Source organism: Theropithecus gelada, chromosome 16 (genome assembly GCF_003255815.1).
Source record: "Theropithecus gelada isolate Dixy chromosome 16, Tgel_1.0, whole genome shotgun sequence".
Lineage (NCBI taxonomy): Eukaryota > Metazoa > Chordata > Mammalia > Primates > Cercopithecidae > Theropithecus > Theropithecus gelada.
The window spans coordinates 2094870-2115758 of record NC_037684.1 but is presented as its reverse complement, the minus strand read 5'-3'; the positions used below and the strand labels follow the sequence as shown (position 1 = coordinate 2115758).

Genomic DNA, 20889 nt, shown 5'->3' with positions numbered 1-20889 from the left:
CACGTTCCACTAGGGGGAGCCACACCAGTAAGCGCTAGCGAGCACCTGGACTCCCGCCCAAAGAGGAAAACCCAGGCTCTGCGGGCTGCCAGGGCTGAGCAGGGCATCTAGGAGGTTGCCAAGGGCTATGGCCCATTCTCATTTGGGGTAGAAGCGGGCACAAAGGGAGCCAATTTGAGGGTCTGGGTAAGGACAGCTCTGGTGAGGCCTCATGCTGAACTTTGACCACTGGGCTGGGTTGTGAGGTAGGCTGAGAACCTGGGTATAGGCAGATAAAAAGATGAGATAACAAGCTGCGTGTGCTCTGTGTCAACTGGGGAGGCTACAAATGCTCCATCCTGTGTGGCCTGACATAATAACAGAAATAGCTTGCACATAGCACCAACCATGTTCTAATCACTTTATATGTATTCACACATTTCATACAACTCTATAAAGAAGGTACTATTACTATCATCCCTATTTTAATAGAGAAAACAGGCGCAGAGAGGCACAGAACGATCTTCTCACGATCACTCACCTTATAAGTGATGAAGCCAGGATTTGAACCGCAGTGATCAGCATCTAGAGTCCAGGCTCATGACTTCAAGATTTTTAAGTGAAGTATCCTGAGTTTTCCAAGTTGGAAATGAATTAAAACGTATTTTAAGATAGCGAGAGAGCCAATTGTGCTAAAACATAGTAGCTTGCTACCTCCGTGTTTGAGGCTTGAGGAGAGGGAACCCCAAGAGGAGCTCTACGATAAGGATAATAAGACCGTGACAGCTGACGTTTGAGGGCCTTCCATGTGCCAGGCTCCTTACAAGAACCGCCTCATTTATCTAAATATCACCATTTTCAGATGAGACAATTGAGCCTCGGAGCTGCCTGTAGTTGCCCAGCTAATATTTAGGGACTGCAGAGGTTGCGCTCTTGATTTAGGGACTAGGAGTGTGTTCTACAGGGAAGCGGGGGACTTCGTTCCAACAGCGCCGAAACCCGAGCGCCCCATCGGCAGCCCCTCCGCCGCTGGGTGACTTCCTTTTAGACCCCCAGCGAGGCTCCCAGCGGAACCCGCCCACCCCGCCGGCGAGTCTGGAGTAGCGCTCGCGATTGGCCCCGATCACCGCCGCGGTCCCGCCCCCTCGTTGCGGAGGTTCCGATTGGGTGAGGCTCACGAAGCTCCGCCCCCCGGTGGCCGGAGCAGCCGGAAGCTAGCATGGCGGTCGCCGGGCCAGCTGCTACAGACCTAGGTGCGGTGGGCTTCGGGTGGGAGCCTGCAGCTAGCTGATGGCAAGGGAGGAATAGCAGGGGTGGGGATTGTGGTGTGCGAGAGGTCCCGCGGACGGGGGGCTCGGGGGTCTCTTCAGAAGGGATTCCCTTCAGGCTTGGGCCGGGTCCCTTCGAACGGAGATCCCAATGAACGCGGGCCCGTAGAGGCCGGTGGTTGGGGCTTCTCCGCGTCGGAGATGGGGCCGGTACCCTAGCCCGTTTCCAACGCCTCAGTCGGTTCCCCATGCCCTCAGAGGTGGTCCGGGGCAAGCGCGCCGCCCTCTTCTTCGCTGCGGTGGCCATCGTGCTGGGGCTGCCTCTCTGGTGGAAGACCACGGAGACCTACCGGGCTTCGTTGCCTTACTCCCAGATCAGTGGACTGAATGCCCTGCAGGTGAGACTGCCGTGCGGGAGGGTCGGGGAACAGTCTCCCGGTAAGGTGGAAACTCAGTGCCGGCCCTGATGCTCCTTCCTATAGCTCCGCCTCATGGTGCCTGTCACTGTCGTGTTTACGCGGGAGTCAGTGCCCCTGGACGACCAGGAGAAGCTGCCCTTCACCGTTGTGCATGAAAGAGAGATTCCTCTGAAATGTGAGTTCCTGGGGGTCAGGGCTGCCTTTCACGTGTGAGCTCAGTTCAGACGTGTGAGCTCAGTTCAGAGCTAAGTTGGGTGGGAGGAGCGTGGGTGTACCATAAAGGCAGTTAAAAACTATTAAAAGACCTCTCTGAATGAACAGTGTGTTTGGTCAGAAAAAAACTACTTTCAAATTCACGGTCACTAAATAGCAATTTTACTCATAAGATAGTTAGGCTACCTAATCCGAAGCAGTTGATGCCCATCAGGGTATAGGGGAGGAGGTGGGATGTAGTGGAAAGAACACAGAGTTTGAAATTAAATTGGATTTGCATATAGGCCCTATTTAGTTTATTTGTTTATTAGTTTTTGAGACGGAGCCTCGCTCTGTCGCCCAGGCTGGAGTGCAGTGGTGCCATCTCGGCCCACTGCAACCTCCGCCTCCCGGGTTCAAGCGATCCTCCTGCCTCAGCCACTGGAATAGCTGGGATTACAGGCGCGCGACACCACGCCCAACCAATTTTTGTGTTTTTAGTAGAGATGGAGTTTTGCCATGTTGGCCATGCTGCTCTCGAACTCCTGACTTCAGGTGATCCGCCCGCCTCGGCCTCCCAGAGTGTTGGGATTACAGGCGTGAGCCACCGTGCCCAGCCCCTATTCAGTTTAACATTGAACACTTTACTGGGGTACTTTTTTTAGGTACCAGGAATTTAGGAATTAATAAGAAATTGATAATGGTTTCAAGACATTCATAGGTAGGGGAGAAAGATAAAATAAATTACAGTAGAAGTATACAAGAAACAGGGATTGCACTTAATAAAGAGTATTAACCAACTGGGAGGAAAGAAAGGCAGAGAAAGTTTTGAGAGATATAATTCTTAAGTCGGATTTTTAAAGGATGTGTGGGAATTCAGGTTAAATGGGAAAGGGAGGGAGAGAATTTCAGGCAGAGTGAATAGCATGAGATAGTATAAGGATAGCTAATAGTTGTTGCTCATTGTGTGCCAGAAACTAGGTGAAGCACTTTATATGTGTTGCCTCATTTAATCCTTTCTAATGATATGATCCCCATTTTATAAATGAAGAAACTGAGGCTTAGAGAATTTAACTTGTCCAAGATCATGCAGCTAGTAAGAGATGGAACTGGGATTTAAATCCAGGCCTGACTGATTCCAGTGTTCAAGCTTTTAACCAACAAACTATACTCCTGTGTGAAAGTGTGGAGGGGTGAATCAGCATATTGGGGTACCTATGAGCAGTTTTGCCTTACTGGAATGTGTAGTGAAAGACTGGGAATGACTGGAGATTTGGGCTGAGTCTAGAGCATGAGGCACCTGTGTGCCATTTACTTTTTAGTTCTTTAGCCTTGGTGAAAACATTTTTTTTTTTTTTTTTGAGAACGGGTCTCTCTTTGTTGCCCAGGCTGGAGTATGGTGGCACGATCAGGGCCCACTGCAGCCTTGATCTATTGGGCTCAAGCGATCCTCCCACCTCAGCCCACCTGCCTCAGTAGCTGGGACTACAGCCACACACAATCACACCCAGCTGATTTGTTTTGGTATTTTTAGTAGAGACAGGGTTTTGCCGTGTTGCCCAGGCTGGTCTCGAGCTCCTGGGCTCAAGTGATCGACCTCCCAAAGTGCTGGGATTACAAGTGAGAGTCACCACACCTGGCTGGTTAAAACTTTTTTTTTTTTTTAATCATATTTTGTATGGTTCAGCCTCTGTACACACACAAACTTCTTGTTTTCTTTCTTTTTTTTTTTTTTTGAGATGGAGTTTGGCTCTTGTTGCCCAGGCTGGAGTGCAATGGCACAATCTTGGCTCACTGCAACGTCTGCCTCCTGGGTTCAAACGATTCTCCTACCTCAGCCTCTGGAGTAGCTGGGATTACAGGCGCCTGCCACCACGCCCAGCTAATTTTTTGTATTTTTAGTCGATACAGGGTTTCACCATGTTGGCTAGGCTAGGCTGGTCTCGAACTCCTGACCTCAGGTGATCCATCTGCCTCAGCCTCCCAAAGTGCTGGGATTACAGATGTGAGCCACCACGTACAGCCAAACTTCTTGTTTTCTAAACAAAAATTGGACTATCCCTCACTAGTTTGAAATTTGATTGTTTTCAGTTTATCATGGATTTCTTCATATTTGATGACACAGTGTTCAGTAATATGGGTATAGTGTAAACGTATAGTATAGGCAACACATTTAAAGGGTGACCAAGAGTATGGAATTTGGGATCAGAGAGCTGGATTCAAGCCTCATTCTGCCACTTATTTGTGTAAATTTGAGTAAGGGAGTAAGGTTGTTAACTTCTCTAAACCTCGGTTTCCTCATCTGTTAGCCAGAGGTAGTAATAGGGTTGTTCATTTATTCAACAAGTATTTATTGTGTACCTATGTCAGATACAGTGCTAGTTACTAGAGATATAGCAGTGAAAAAAACAGACAAGAAGACAATAAAAAAGACAAAGCCGGACGTGGTGGCTCACGCCTGTAATCCCAGCACTTTGGGAGGCCAAGGCAGGCAGATCACTTGAGATCAGGAGTTCAAGACCAGCCCGGCTAACATGGTGAAACCCCATCTCTACTAAAAATACAAAAATTAGCCAGGCATGGTGGTGGGTACCTGTAATCCCAGCTACTTGGGAGGCTGAGGCAGGAGAATCGCTTGAACCTGTGGGGCGGAAGTAGCAGTGAGTCAAGATCCCACCACTGCACTCTAGCCTTGGTGACACAGACTACATCTCAAAAAAAATAAAGAAAAAAAAGAAAAAAGACAAGTAAGTCAAATGTATGTTAGATGGTGATAGAAGAAAAATAGAGGAGGACAGGAGGAGAGGGAATTTTCTTGAGGAATGGGAGGGGATTGCAGTTTTAGATCGGGTGGACAAGGGAGGTCTCATTGAAAAGAGGACATTTGAGTAAATACCTAAAAGGCAAGGGAATAGACTGTGCAGATATCTGGAGGAAGAGCATCTTGGCAGAGGGAAAAGCAAGTCTAAGATCCTGAGTTAAGAGCAAGTGTTGTGCCTTTCAGGAGCAGTAAGAATCTCCTTGTGGCTTCACTGGGTTGAATGAGGAAGAGAGAAAGAGGAAATGAAATAAAACCAGAACAGTAGAAGGGGGCTGAATCACTTAGGGCCTGGTAGGTCATTTTGAGAATTTGCATTCTAGGCTTTTATTCTAGATAAGAAGGGAAGCCATTGAAGCTTTTTTGTTTCTTTTTTAAACGTGACTACCATTATCATACCTAAGTTAGCAGTGATTCCTTAATATCACCTAATTCTCAGTCTGTATTTAGATCTCTCCAGTTATCTCCAAGGTATCCTTTCACAGATGGTTTATTCCATCAGAATCAATAAGTTGCATTTGTCTTTTTGTCACTTTTATTTTATGTCAGCTCCCCCCACCCTACCCCCATACATTTCTTTCACACCATTGATTTGTTGGAGAAACCAGGTCATTTATTTTATAGAACATCTCACATTTGGGATTTGGGAAGTAGCTTCCTCACAGTTTAATTTAACTCATTCCTCTAGCATCCATATTTCTTATAAACTGTTAGTTAGATCTAGAGGTTTGATTAAAGCCAGGTTCAATTTTTTGGATGAGAATACATTATAGGTGGTGCAGTGTACTTCCTATTGTGTTGTATCCTGTAGCACTTAATGGCTAGCCCTGTTCCATTTTGGGTGATGCAAAGATTATGTAGTGAGTTCAGGTATTGTCAGCCTAATCTCTCTATTTTAGAGTTTCTCATCAACCTTTTACATGATATTTTTAGCATCTATTTGATCATGGAATCCATTTCATTAGCAGTCACAAGATAGTGCTTTTTTTAATTTTTATGTTTTTTAGAGACAAGGTCTCACTCTGTCACGCAGACTACAGTTCAGTGGCTCAATCATTGCTTACTGCAGCCTTGAAATCCTAGGCTCAATCAGTCCTCCCCCACGTCAGCCTCCCAAGTAGCTAGGACTACCGGTGTGTGGCCAGGCACAGTGGCTTATGTCTGTAATCCCAGAACTTTGGGAGGCCAAGGCGGGGGATCATTTGAGGTCAGGAGTTTCAGACCAGCCTGGCAACATAGTGAAACCTCGTCTCCACTAAAAATACAAAAATTTGCTAGGTGTGGTGGTGTGCGCCTGTAGTCCCAGCTACTCCGGAGTCCAAGACAGGAGAATTGCTTGAACCTAGGAGGCGGAGGTTGCATTGAGCCAAGATTGCGCCACTGCATTCCAGCCTGGGAGACAGAGCGGGACACTGTCTCAAAAAAACAAAAAAAAGTAGGCCGGGCGCGGTGGCTCATGCCTGTAATCCCAGCACTTTGGGAGGCTGAGGCGGGCAAATCACTTGAGGTCAGGAGTTCAAGACCAGCCTGCTCAACATGGGAAAACCCTGTCTCTACTAAAAATACAAAAATTAGCTGGGTATGGTGGCACATGCCTGTAATCCCAGCTACTTGGGAGGCTGGGGTAGAAGAATTGCTTGAAACAGAGAGGCGGATGTTGCAGTGAGCCAGGATCCCGCTGCTGTTCTCCAGTCTGGGCAACAGAGCCAGAGCCAGATTAAAAAAAAGTAGAGAAGGGGTCCTTTCTTTTTTTTTTTTTTTTTTGTTTTTGAGATAGGGTCTGACACTCAGGCTGAAGTGCAGTGGCCCAATCATAGCTCACTGTAACCTTGAACTCCTGGGTTCAAGTGGTCCTCTTACCTCAGGCTCGCAAGTAGCTGGGACTATAAGAATGTGCCACTGTGCCCAGCTAATTTTTTATTTTATTTATTTATTTATTTATTTTTTGAGACAGGGTCTCACTCTGTCAGTGGTGCGATCTCAGCTCATTGCATCCTCCGCCTCCTGGGTTCAAGTGATTCTCCTGCCTCAGCCTCCTGAGTAGCTGGGATTATAGGCGCACAGCCACCATGCCCGGCTAATTTTTGTAATTTTAGTAGAGATGGGGTTTCACCATGTTGGCCAGGCTGGTCTTGAACTCCTGGCCTCAAGCTGTCTGCCTGCCTTGGCCTCCTCAAGTGCTGGGATTACAAGCGTGAGCCACTGCACCTGTCCCCAGCTAATTTTTAAATTTTTTTGTAGAGACGGGGTCTCACTATGTTCCCCGAGCTGGTCTCAAACTCCTGGGCTTAACCAATTTTCCCACCTCGGACCCTAAAGTGCTGGAATTACAGGCATCAGCCACCACACCCGGCCAAATTAGTGACTTTTAGAATTCTGTCATTTCTTCTTCCTGGAAGAAATATATGACCTGGAATTCTTTTATAAAGAAAAGAGGAACTTTTTCAATAAATTTTAGGTTTAGCTTGTCAAGTTTCAGAAGGCAAAAAAATCCCTTCGGGTTTGCCTTACACATATAGATTAATTTGGGGAGAGTTGGCATCTTTATAATATTTAGTCTTTATAATATGACATCTTTATAATATTCATCTAGGGGCCTTGTATGCTTTTCCATTTTATTCAGATATTTTATGTCCTTCAGTAAAGTCTTTGAAGTTTTCTTCTTATAGTTTTATACATTTATTCCTGGGTATTTTTATACTTTCATTGTTAATGTGATGGAGGTTTTAAAAGATGTTTCTAATTGGATATTGCTGGTATTTATGCAGGTATTGATTCTTGCATATTCTTGTATCTAGTCATCTTATTGAACAGTTACTAGTTCTAATAGTTTTTCAGTTGGTTCTCTTTGATTTTCTTGAGAAATAATTATGCTACTTCAAAGTGGCCATTTTATCTGTTTCTTTCCGATAGTTACAAGTTTTCTTTCTCTTTCTTCACATATTACATTGGTAAAGAACTTCAGAAAGAACAATACTGAATAACAATGAGAATAGAGGAGGTAGCAAGCATCCTTGTTTTATTACTAACTTTATAGAATTATGTTTAATGTTTTGTCATTAACTGTGTAGTTTTCTGTTTTTAATTTTTTTTGAGACAAGGTCTGGTTCTATTGCCCTGGCTAGAGTGCAGTGGTGCGATCTCAGGTCACTGCAACCTCTGCCTCCCAGGCTCAAGTCATCCTCCCACCTCAACCTCCTAAGTAGTTGGGACTACAGGCGTGCACTACCATACCTGGCTTTTTTTTGTTTGTTTGTTTTTTTTTTTTTTTTGAGACGGAGTCTTGCTCTGTCACCCAGGCTGGAGTGCAGTGGCTGGATCTCAGCTCACTGCAAGCTCCTCCTCTCGGGTTCACGCCATTCTCCTGCCTCAGCCTCCCGAGTAGCTGGGACTACAGGCACCCGCCACTTCGCCCGGCTAGTTTTTTGTATTTTTTAGTAGAGACAGGGTTTCACCGTGTTAGCCAGGATGGTCTCGATCTCCTGACCTCATGATCCGCCCGTCTCGGCCTCCCAAAGTGCTGGGATTACAGGCTTGAGCCACCGTGCCCGGCCTTGTTTGTTTTTTTTTAAGATGGAGTTTCGCTCTTGTTGCCCAGGCTGGAGTGCAATGGTGTGATCTTGGCTCACTGCAGCCTCCACCTTCTGGGTTCAAGCGATTCTCCTGCCTAAGCTTCCCGAGTAGCTACCACCACACCCAGCTAATTTTTTGTATTTTTAGTAGAGATGGGGTTTCATCATGTTGCCCAGGCTGGTCTCGAACTCCTGACATCAGGTGATCCACCCGCCTTGGCCTCCCAAAGTGCTGGGATTATAGGTGTGAGCCACCATGTCTGGCACATACCTGGCTAATTTTTGTATTTTTGTAGAGATGGGGTTTCGTCATGTTGCCCAGGCTGATCTCCATCATGAGATCAAGGGATCTGCCCACCTCAGCCTCCCAAAGTGCTGGGATTACAAGCATGAGCCACCGTGCCCAGCCTGTGTGTTTTGTTTTTTATCAGGAATGTTCACTGAATTTAATTATTTTGGGGCAGTGATTGGAATGGCCATATGGTTTTTCTCCTTTTGCCTATTAATGTAATGACTATTGAAATAGATTTCCCAGTGGGAAGACACTTCAAGCTGAAGGACCAGTGTGTGCAGAGGTGAAGGCAAGAGCTGGGGCAGATGGGAGAAACGGGTGTCATGTGTTTGATATCATCTATGCAGAAATCATTAGAGTTGGCTGCAGCTGTTTGGTCTTTTTCTGTAAACAGCCATCTTGCTGTCCTCAGATGCTGGACAGTGTTAGGTCTGGGAAGGTGAGCAGAGGCCTGATGCTTGCCCTTTTCATCGTGCTACTTCTTAACCCTCCCAGACAAAATGAAAATCAAATGCCGTTTCCAGAAGGCCTATCGGAGGGCTTTGGACCATGAGGAGGAGGCCCTGTCATCGGGCAGTGTACAAGGTATGGGAAGGGATGAGCACACCATTTTAATGTGAAGCTCTCTTTTTCCTTCTGATCTCTAAGTGCATAGTTCCCATACTTTGACTTCCCTCCAAAACCTCTCTGGGAATGCTGAGAATGAGGAACTGTAGGATTCAGCCCAGTCCACTGAGGGGCCAGAGAGGTTGATTGGCTTACCCAAGCCTGACCACTGTGTCAGCTGAATGTGAGTGAAGGGGTAGGTTAGGCATTCTCTGGGGCTGGGGGGAGATGGAATGGTGTTTTGCTCTTAGTGTACCACCTGTTCTTGTCCCCAGAGGCAGAAGCCATGTTAGATGAGCCTCAGGAGCAAGCGGAGGGCTCCCTGACTGTGTATGTGATCTCTGAACACTCCTCACTTCTTCCCCAGGTAGGGTAACAGAGAGGCTGCAACTTTGCCTTATCCCTTCAGCTCGTGGACTCCTGGGTCACCTCCTTCTTGCATCATTGCTACCCATTTCTTCCATTTGCTACAGAAAAGTCTCCAATTTTTTTTTTTTTTTTTTGAGATGGAGTCTTGCTCTGTTGCCCAGGCTGGAGTGCAGTGGCAGGATCTCGGCTCACTGCAGTCTCCGCCTCCTAGGTTCAAGTGATTCTCCTGCCTCAACCTCCTGAGTGCCTGGAATTACAGGCATGTGCCACCATGCCCGGCTAATTTTTATATTTTTTGTAGAGATGGGGTTTCACCATGTTAGTCAGGCTGGTCTCAAACTCCTGACCTTGTGATCCACCTGCCTCAGCCTCCCAAAGTGCTGAGATTACAGGCGTGAGCTGCACCCAGCCTCCACATATTTTTAATAAAGAATGCTGGCTGGGTCTGGTGGCTCACACTGTAATCCCAGGACTTTGGGAGGCTGAGGCGGGCAGTTTGCTTGAACTCAGGGGTTCAAGACCAGCCTAGGCAACATGGCAAAACCCTATCTCTACAAAAAATAAAAAAAAATAGCTGGATGTGGTAGTCCCAGTTACTTTTGGAGGCTGAGGTGGGGGGATCGCTTGAGCCTGGGAGGTGGACGTTGCAGTGAGCTAATATCATGCCACTGCACTCCCCATCTCTACTAACAATACAAGAATTGGCCAGCCATGGTGGCGTGTACCTGTTATCCCAGCACTTTGGGGGGCTGAGGTGGGTGGATCACCTGAGGTCAGGAGTTCGAGATTAGCCTGGTCAACATGGTGAAACCCCATTTCTACGAAAAACACAAAAATTAGCCAGGCATGGTGGTGGGTGCCTGTAGTTCCAGCTACTCGGGAGGCTGAGGCAGGAGAATCACTTGAACCCAGGAGGCGGAGGTTGCAGTGAGCCGAGATAGTGCCACTGCACTCCAGCCTGGGCGACAGAGTGAGACTCTGTCTCAAAACAAATTTATAATCAAACATTTAATTTTTATAAAAAGACTAAAGAAAATGTTAATGAACATCCCCATCCCCACCCCCAACTCACAAACTGCAGTGCAGTAGCACAGTGTGTACTTCCATGGTTATATTCCATTCCCTTTCAGCCCAAGGCAACCAGATTTTGTGTGTGTAATTTTCTTGCTTTTCCTTAGAGTTTGATCACATATGTTGTATCTCTGTAAACAGTGTATTTAATTTTACATTTTTGAATTTATATAAATGGTGGAATATAGCACATGTTCCCCTGCCACTTTTATTTTGTTCAACATTTATAGTTGAGAGAATCATCCATAATTATATAGTTGAATCTATGTATCATTGTATAAACATAAACGTAATTTATCCATTCTACTGCTCATGGACATTTGGATTATTTCTATGTTTTACTGCTAGAAATAATGCTATTGTGAATACTTGTTTCTTTGCCATGTGCCATTTTTATATCAGACTCTCCAGTTGTCAGTTTATTCTGCTTTTCTTGCTCAGTATGCCATCTCTGAGTTTCCATTTCACCATTTGTCCAGCCCCCAAAGAGTTAGATGCTGCCTGGACCCACGTCTACTGGGAAAGAGAAGGGAATGGAAACAAATGAAAACAGTCAACATATACTCATAGCTCAGAAATGCTGAATTAATAGCTCATGAATCTCAAGAGAGGTGCAAACCTGTTGGTCACTGGCAAAGGGGCAGATTCGGAATAACAGGAGCCAGGGTGCTTTTCGGCTTTCTTTTCTGAGCCGTGGGCATTCTGTCCCTTGCTCACTCCCACAGAACATGATGAGCTACATTGGGCCCAAGAGGACAGCAGTGGTACGGGGGATAATGCACCGGGAGGCCTTTAACATCATTGGCCGCCGCATAGTCCAGGTGGCCCAGGCCATGTCTTTGACTGAGGACGTGCTTGCTGCTGCTCTGGCTGACCACCTTCCAGAGGACAAGTGGAGCGCTGAGAAGAGGCGGCCTCTCAAGTCCAGCTTGGGTAGGGCACCAGGCTTTGCTACAGGAAGGGAGAGGAAATGAATTACGTGGGGCAGGAGGGAAATCTGCAGGCCAGCTTCTTTCTCTTTTCTTCTCTAGTCTCATTTTTTTTCTTATTTATTTTATGTTATTATTATTATTATTATTTTATTTATTTATTTATTTTTGAGACGGAGTCTTGCTCTGTTGCCTGGGCTGGAGTGCAGTGGCTCAATATAGGCTCACTGCAAGCTCCACCTCCTGGGTTCACGCCATTCTCCTGCCTCAGCCTCCTAGGTAGCTTGGACTACAGGCTCCCGGCTAATTTTTTTGTATTTTTAGTAGAGACGGGGTTTCACTGTGTTAGCCAGGATGGTCTTGATCTCCTGACCTCATGGTCTGCCCACCTCGACCTCCCAAAGTGCTGGGATTACAGGCATGAGCCACCGCACCTGGCCTATTTTTTTTTTGTTTGTTTGAGACAGAGTCTTGGTCTGTTGCCTAGACTGGAGTGCAGTGGCGCGATCTTGGCTCACCACAACCTCTGCTTGCCAGGTTCAAGTGATTCTCACTCCTCAGCTTCCTGAGTAGGTGAGGCGCATGCCATCATGTCTGGCTAATTTTTTTATTTTTATTTTTATTTTATTTATTATTTATTTATTTATTTATTTTTGAGATAGAGTCTCGCTCTGTCGCCCAGGCTGGAGTGCAGTGGCCGGATCTCAGCTCACTGCAAGCTCCGCCTCCCGGGTTTACACCATTCTCCTGCCTCAGCCTCCCGAGTAGCTGGGACTACTCGGACAGCCGCCTGCCACCTCGCCCGGCTAGTTTTTTGTATTTTTTAGTAGAGACGGAGTTTCACCGGGTTAGCCAGGATGGTCTCGATCTCCTGACCTCGTGATCTGCCCGTCTCGGCCTCCCAAAGTGCTGGGATTACAGGCTTGAGCCACCGCACCCGGCCTCTTTTTATTTTTTATTTTTTGAGATGGAGCCTCCTGTCATCCAGGCTGGAGTGCAGTGACGCGATCTTGTCTCACTGCAACCTCTGCATCCTGGGTTCAAGCGATTCCCCTGCCCCAGCCCCCTGAACAGTTGGGATTACAGGTGCCCACTACCACGCCCAGCTAATTTTTGTATTTTTAGTAGAGACGGGGTTTCACCATGTTGACCAGGCTGGTCTTGAACTCCTGACCTCAAGTGATCTGCCTGCCTCGGCCTCCCAAGGTGCTGGGATTATAGCGTGAGCCACCACGCCCGGCTGATACTTGTATTTTTAGTAGAGATGGGGTTTCTCCATGATGGCCAGGCTGGTCTTGAACTCCTGGCCTCAAGTGATCCGTCTGCCTCAGTCTCCCAAGGTGCCGGGATTACAGACGTGAGCCACAGTGCCCGGCAGCTTTTTCTTACTCAGTGTTCCTCATCCCAGTTTTGGCCTCCTTTTGGTTCCATAATGGAAAGCAGCCCCATTCCAGAGGAGAAACAAGTTCAGCTCAGCCGGGAGTACGGGCGACCCCTCTTCACAAGAGTCTCTGACTTCCCTGACTTCTGTTTCTGTAGGCTATGAGATCACCTTCAGTTTACTCAACCCAGACCCCAAGTCCCATGACGTCCACTGGGACATTGAGGGAGCTGTGCGGCGCTATGTGCAACCTTTCCTGAATGCCCTCAGTGCCGCTGGCAACTTCTCTGTGGACTCTCAGGTGAGACCGGGAGCAAGTTGAGGAGTCCTTTTCAGCGTCCATACATATTTACAAGTGCAGTCCGTTCCTCCATCTCTTAGAGCTTGCTGATTTGCTAGGAATTTCCTGTGTGTATATGTATGTGAGTGTCATAAGGGCGGGTACTGGGGGTGTGTGTGTGCCCTCATCTGTGTCCATCCATCCATTGAGGGCAGATTCTAGTGTCTCTACCTCCTTGGCATTCGGTTGAGGGAATTTGTCTGTGCTTGTTAACAAACCACCTTCCTATGGCTCCCTCTAGACCTGTACTCACCAGTTGTGCTTAGATGTTAATGATGTTAATGCCATGACCCATGCTTTTTTTTTTTGAGACAGAGTCTTGTTCTATTGCCAGGCTGCTGGAGTGCAGTGGCATGATCTCAGCTCACTGCAACCTCCGCCTCCCAGGTTCAAGTGATTCTCCTGACTCAGGCTCCTGAGTAGCTGGGATTACAGGTGCGTGCCACCATGCCCAGCTGATTTTGTATTTTTAGTAGAGACGGGGTTTCATCATGTTGGCCAGGATGGTCTCAATCTTTTGACCTCGTGATCCGCCTGCCTTGGCCTCCCAAAGTGAGAGGCCTGAGTGACGGAGCCCAGCAGAGCCATTCTTAAGGAATTTAGTTTTTAGAAAAAAAGCTTCCTGAAATTTGTTATTGTGGTAATAATAAAGATGTGAAGGGCCGGGTGCGGTGGCTCACGCCTGTAATCCCAGCACTTTGGGAGGCTGAGGCAGGCAGATCACGAGGTTAGGAGATTGAGACCATCCTGGCCAACATGATGAAACCCCATCTCTACAAACATGTAAAAATTAGCTGGGCATGGTGACGCACACCTGTAGTCCCAGCTTCTCGGAAGGCTGAGGCAGGAGAATCGCTTGAACCCAGGAGGCGGAGTTTGCAGTGAGCCGAGATCATACTACTGCACTCCAGCCTGGCAACAGAGTGAGACTCCGTCTCCAAAAAAAAAAAAAAAAAACTGAAGAATGTAGCTTTCTGTATCACGCTGTGTCCTTGTAGAGAAAACACGTGGGAGAAATTTTTATCAGGTCTTCCTAGTGGGAGTAATTGCTTCTGAATAACTGGCTTGATTTGATCTTGTAGACACTGAATTATGCTATTCTTTGTTTCTCTCTTAGTGTAGACTGTTAGGAAACCTGGTAAAATACGTGGTTTTTAAAGCATGTATTTAGTTTATTCACTTTACCCTTGGCTTTGCTATTTTCTTCTACAACTATTTTCTCTCAGCCCTGGTTTTGTCTCTTATATGTTGCCTTGTCCTGATTGTATCTTTTTTAAGGCTCCTCAAATCTTTTTTGGGAGAAAGTAGAATATAAATCTAAACAAAGTAACCACTCCCTCTTTCCTCTACAGATTCTTTACTATGCAATGTTGGGGGTGAACCCCCGCTTTGACTCAGCTTCCTCCAGCTACTATTTGGACATGCACAACCTCCCCCATGTCATCAACCCAGTGGAGTCCCGGCTGGGTGAGCACCTAAGGATGAGGGTCTTTCTTTTCTGCCAGGCTAGGGAGGGACCCTAACGGCTCAGCTGGGTGGGGGACGGGAGTTGGAGGTGGATTATATACAGTGACGGTTCCCAGGTTGGGTTGGTCTGAGGAGACTGCGGAGATTGAGGCTCCTTTTTTCGTCTTTTTGAGACAAGACCTTGCTCTGTTGCCCAGTCTAAAGTGCAGTGGCACAGTCATGGCTCACTGCAGCCTCCAACTCCTGGACTCAAGTGGTCCTCCCACTTCAGCCTCTTGAGTAGCTAGAACTATAGGCATGTGCCACTACACTTGGCTAATTTTCAAAAATTTTTTTTTTTTTTTTTTTTTGAGACGGAGTCTGGCTCTGTCGCCCGGGCTGGAGTGCAGTGGCCGGATCTCAGCTCACTGCAAGCTCCGCCCCCCGGGTTTACGCCATTCTCCTGCCTCAGCCTCCCGAGTAGCTGGGACTACAGGCGCCCGCCGCCTCACCCGGCTAGTTTTTTGTATTTTTTAGTAGAGACGGGGTTTCACCGTGTTCGCCAGGATGGTCTCGATCTCCTGACCTCGTGATCCGCCTGTCTCGGCCTCCCAAAGTGCTGGGATTACAGGCTTGAGCCACCGCGCCCGGCCCAAAAATTTTTTTAGAGACAGGATCTCACTGTGTTGCCCATGCTGGTCTTGAACTCCCCTTGAGTGATCTTCCCACTCCAGCTCCCTAAAATGCTGGGATTATAGGCATGAGCCACCATGCCTGAGCCCTAGGTGATGCTTTTTCATGAGGCTCTGTTGATATCTCCATCTTCACACCTATCATATTCAAAAGCATTTATTAAACATGATTCCCAGCACTTTTTACAAATGAATGGCTAGACTGGGTCTATCTCCCTAAAAGCCATCTAGGAGAGAGGCTGTCACACACATAGGAAAGACAACAGCAAAAGTACTTGAGGGCAGGATTTGAATCAACAGTTCTGCTGATTGAGGTTGAATAACCTTGAAGCTAGTATTATAGTTTCATTTTTCGGGTGGAAACTAAGAAGAGGAAGTGTGACTAAGAACTGTAACACAGGCAAACCAAAGTAAGTATATCTAATTGTGGAATCTCAGACACCAGAGGCAGGCTAGTGTGGCCTGGGGATTGTTAGGGGGTGGCATGTGAGGCCTTAGAAAATTCCTCCGTTCATTTATTCATTCAGCAAACATTGACTGACAGTGCTGAGTAGAGAAGAGAAGGGCATTTCAGGCAAGGGGAACTGTGAGCTTAGATGCAGAAGAGTGAGAGAGCATAGACATTCAGGAAGCTCAGAGTAGTTTAGTGTGGCTGAAATGTGAGTGAGTGACCAAAGATGAAGCTGGTAAGGCAGACAGGAGCCAGATCATAAAGGACCATGTTAAGGAGTTTGAACTTTAACCTAATGTGGGTGGCTAGCCATTGAAGGATATTAAGCGAGGAACTGACATAAGGTCAGATTTCTGGTTTGCATAAAACTATCTGTAGTAATATGGGTACATTGTGGGAGTGGCCAAGAAAGCTGTCTTAGACAGATAAGGGGCCTTTGAGGAGGGAAAATCCAGGGGTGTTTTGGAGCTAAGGACTGTGTTTCCATCTGTGTGGCACATCTCGGGAGAGCATTCTGAAGCCCTTTACTAGAGACACCCTGGACAGGAGGATATCCTAGTGATTGTTAGTTGGGGAATCAGTCCCAGAGTGAGTGACCAGCAAGTTAGAGGGTGACCTGGGACTAAGGTCCGGGTCCAGCATGTTTTGATATTCTGCTTTCCCTTGTCTTTACACCACAGGATCCAGTGCTGCCTCCTTGTACCCTGTGCTCAACTTTCTACTCTACGTGCCTGAGCTTGCACACTCACCGCTGTACATTCAGGACAAGGATGGCGCTCCAGTGGCCACCAATGCCTTCCACAGTCCTCGCTGGGGTGGCATTATGGTAATTGTCACACTACGCAGACCCCAGAGCCCATGCTTCTAGGACAGGCAGGTGTCCCTGAAACTGTGTTCCTTCTGTTTTCCTTCTGGTGTCTTCCATGGTCCAGCCTGTGGGAGGGGCAGACACCAGGGAGGTGAGGGTGCCATGTGCTCATGCCCCTCTTCTGGCGGGCCTCACTTTTGTTTCTGCTAGTGTGTTCTATACTATGACCCTTTGCCCTTACCTGGGATCATTCTGTGTCCATCTTAGATCTTGGCCTTATTTGTGGGAGTCTTGCAAGGTTGGGAACCTTGTCTCCCTTGTTAGACTGGAAGTTTCTCATGGGGGAGAATTCTAAAATGGTATAAGAAAAGAATATGTTCTACCGGACTTTCAAGGGATTAATTGGGATAATGTATTTAATGCTCCCTGTAGTAGGTACTCAAAAAATATTAGCTATACCATGAGGTTTGTAGCTTCTAAAGAGCAGAGATTATGTCTTCCTTTTCTCTCCAGAGTGCCTAGGGCAGAGCTGTACATGGACCTGGTATGATGTTATGGCAATCTCATTCCCCCTTTCAGGTATATAATGTCGACTCCAAAACCTATAATGCCTCAGTTCTGCCAGTGAGAGTCAAGGTGGACATGGTGCGAGTGATGGAGGTGTTCCTGGCACAGTTGCGGTGAGGTCCTGGATGATCCACTTGGGGACATAGTTTCCTTGGCTATAGAGGGGAGTTGCAAAGTGGAATCAAGTCTTACCTGGCAGGGATATCTTGGCTGTGCCTACAGCCCCAGGGATGTCTAAGGGATATCTAAGGGATATTTCTAGGGATCCCATCATCCTTCTTCTAAGGACTAGTAGGTAACAAAACTCTTTTTTTTTTTTTTGAGACGGAGTCTCACTCTGTTGCCCAGACTGGAGTGCAATGGCGTGATCTTGGCTCACTGCACCCTCCGCCTCCCGGGTTCAAGCAGTTCTCTGCCTCAACCTCCCGAGTAGGTGGGACTACAGGCGCCTGCCACCACACCCGACTAATTTTTTGTATTTTTAGTAGAGAGACGGGGTTTCACCATCTTGGTCAGGCTGGTCTTGAACTCCTGACCTCATGATCCACCCACCTTGGCCTCCCAAAGTACTGGGATTACAGGCGTGAGCCACTGTGCCTGGCCAACAAAACCAGTTTTAAGAAAAATAGACTCATGAATGTCAGGTCCATGGAGTGTGATTAGGGCTGCTTGAGAAAATAACTGTTAATTCTTGTGCTGCCTGATGGATTGAGAGTGACTGTCTGAGGCTCTATGTTGAGGATTCTAAGGCTGTATCTGGGCTCATTAGGAAAGAGTGTTCTTCTGATTGACTAGCGGTGTCTGTCACGGATGCAGGCTTAGAGAAGCACAGCACATGTGCCTTGGCAAAGGCAGTCCTGGATCATCCCTTAATGCTAAGTCCCATTGGCCCCATTTGTTCAAAGAGAGGGTAGAGAAGGTGAAAGGATTAAACTAAGTTAGTGTTATCAGAAGTATTTTAGCCATGGAACCTTTTTTTAAAAAACAAGATCTTGGAAGTCTAATGTAGAAACAGGTAAAAGCAGAAACACCGGTTGAAGCAGGGTTTGGGGCCAATTTGCTTGGTGTTGCCACTTATGCCCCAAGACCCTGAGGTACTTCCCTTTAACCCCTATGGTTCTGGGTAAGATTGAAAATCACTGGTTTAGGACAGATATTTGAGAAATCTTAGCCATCATCTCCCACCCTGTGGTCTCAGCCACCTTGATCTTACTCCGATGTTCCTACAGGTTGCTCTTTGGGATTGCCCAGCCCCAGGTGCCTCCAAAATGCCTGCTTTCACGGCCTAAGAGTGAAGGGCTAATGACCTGGGAGCTAGACCGGCTGCTCTGGGCTCGGTCAGTGGAGAATCTGGCCACAGCCACCACCACCCTCACCTCCCTGGCACAGCTTCTGGGCAAGATCAGCAACATTGTCATTAAGGACGATGTGGCATCTGAGGTAAGTGGGCAGGGGATGGATTCTGCAGCTTGGGACTGGAGTAGTCAGAGAGGGCCAGAGTGTGGTGAGACCAGAGAGCCTGTGAAGTCCACGGTATGTGTGGGCTTGCCATTTTTAGTGTCCCAGCCTTCCTCTAGACAGCAGTACCAGCCCCCCAGCAGGAGTGCAGATGACAGTGCGAGGTTTCAAGCTGACCCTAGGAAAATAAACCATATCCCTTTAGACAGACTTCCATAGATCCTGGATGAACTCCAGGCATCTTCCTTGATAGATGGAAAGCACAGTAAGGCCCAGCACCCTTTCCACCAATGCCTGGGACTTACTGGTATACCCTCTTATCCCTTCTGCTTCCTAGGTATACAGGGCTGTAGCTGCAGTCCAGAAGTCAGCAGAAGAGTTGGCCTCTGGGCACCTGGCATCTGCCTTTGTCGCCAGCCAGGAAGCTGTGACGTCCTCTGAGCGTGCCTTTTTTGACCCGTCACTCCTCCACCTCCTTTATTTCCCTGATGACCAGAAATTTGCCATCTACATCCCACTCTTCCTGCCTATGGCTGTGCCCATCCTCCTGTCCCTGGTCAAGATCTTCCTGGAGACCCACAAGTCCTGGAAAAAGCCTGAGAAGACAGACTGAGCAGGGCAGCTCCTCCACAGGAAGCCTTCCTTTTTGGCCAAGGTGGGCGGTGTTAGATTGAGAGGCACGTACATGGGGCCTGCCGGAATGACTTAAATATTTGTCTCCAGTCTCCACTATTGGCTTTCCAGCAACCAAAGTACAACACTCCAAGATGGGTTCATCTTTTCTTCCTTTCCCATTCCCCTGGCTCAGTCCTCCTCCACCACCAGGGGCCCCAAAAGGCACATCATCCGGGTCTCCTTATCTTGTTTGATAAGGCTGCTACCTGTCTCCCTCTGTGGCATGGACTGTTTGTTCTTTTGCCCTATTTCTCAACATAGCACACTCATGCACTGAGAGGAGGGAGCATTATGGGAAAGTCCCTCCCTTCCACTCTTCTCTCTAACCCCTGTGGGAGAGCCCTAGTCCCTGCCGTCATGAAGGGGTCAGGCATTGGTCACCTCTGGGACCTTCTCCCTCACTCCCCTCCCTCCTAGCTAGCTTTGTCTGTCAGGTACAGTCTGGTGGAAGTCCAGGAGGCAGCAGCTCAGGACGTGGTGTTGGGGGTGTGTGTGTGTGTGTGTGTGTGTGTGTGTGTGTGAGTCAGAGGTTCCAGAAGGTTCCAGATTTGGAATCAAAGAGTCCTGAATTCAAATCCTTGTTTTTGCACTTATTGTCTGGAGAGCTTTGGATAAGCTGTTGAATATCTCTGAGCCTCAGTTTTTCATTCATTCAAATGGCACTGATGATGTCTCCCTTACAAGGTGGTTGTGAGGATTAAATGTGATCAGCATGTAACGTGTCTAGTGTATATTAGGCTCTTAATAAACACTGGCTGAATATGAATTGGAATGATACAAAGTCTGAGCTCTACTCTTTCTGCATTCACTGGTAAGTAACAGTTTCCTGGTGTTTGTCCTCCTGTGCCCACAGGTCCACTTTGCTTCCACGTGGCCATGTGCCTTTCCTAGCTGGATTGCCCAAGGCTGTTAGCATCTGCTTTTTACCTGAGATACTAATTCATCAGGTCAAAAAAAAAAAATATATATATATATATATATATATATATATATTGAGACGGAGTCTCGCTCTGTCATCCAGGCTGGAGTGCAGTGGCCGGATCTCAGCTCACTGCAAGCTCCGCCTCCCAGGTTTACGCCATTCTCCTGCCTCAGCCTCCTGAGTAGCTGGGACTACAGGCGCCCGCCACCTCGCCTGGCTAGTTTTTTGTATTTTTAGTAGAGACGGGGTTTCACCGTGTTAGCCAGGATGGTCTCGATCTCCTGACCTCGTGATCCGCCCGTCTCGGCCTCCCAAAGTGCTGGGATTACAGGTTTGAGCCACTGCGCCCGGCCCTATATATATATCTTGAGCACCAGCTGCAGGGAGCCTTCTGCCAGGTGCTGGGGTCCTACTGAGAACAAAGTAGGCAGGATCAGTGCTTTCACAGAGCTGAGCTTTCATGAGGAAGAGCAGACAAATAAAAATAATTTCACATAATGCACTGGAAAGACAAAAACAGGCTGGTCAGATGGTGACTGAGGGGGAAGGACTTCAGACTGGGTGTGAGGGAGGCAACTTTGAGCAGATGACATTTGAGCTGTGACTAGGAGTAAAAAGGCCATCTGGGGAAGAG

General features: G+C 47.5%; 1 protein-coding gene across 2 annotated transcripts; it reads left to right on the top strand.

Moving 5' to 3' along the window:
• The first annotated feature begins 602 nt into the window (after positions 1 to 602).
• On the top strand, positions 603 to 20110 carry PIGS (phosphatidylinositol glycan anchor biosynthesis class S). 2 transcript variants are annotated; one of them, XM_025361964.1, is made up of 12 exons: positions 603 to 1232; positions 1506 to 1645; positions 1730 to 1841; positions 9036 to 9125; positions 9422 to 9513; positions 11312 to 11519; positions 13055 to 13197; positions 14589 to 14703; positions 16506 to 16651; positions 17213 to 17313; positions 18430 to 18640; positions 18996 to 20110. In XM_025361964.1, the coding sequence occupies exons 1-12, from the start codon at positions 1199 to 1201 to the stop codon at positions 19269 to 19271; spliced, it is 1668 nt and encodes a 555-aa protein (XP_025217749.1). In that variant the 5' UTR covers positions 603 to 1198; the 3' UTR covers positions 19272 to 20110. The 2 variants fall into 2 exon arrangements, with proteins under 2 accessions (XP_025217749.1, XP_025217750.1); XM_025361965.1 differs by lacking the exon at positions 1506 to 1645 and having other exon boundaries at positions 1162 to 1232.
• Positions 20111 to 20889: the final 779 nt, after the last annotated feature.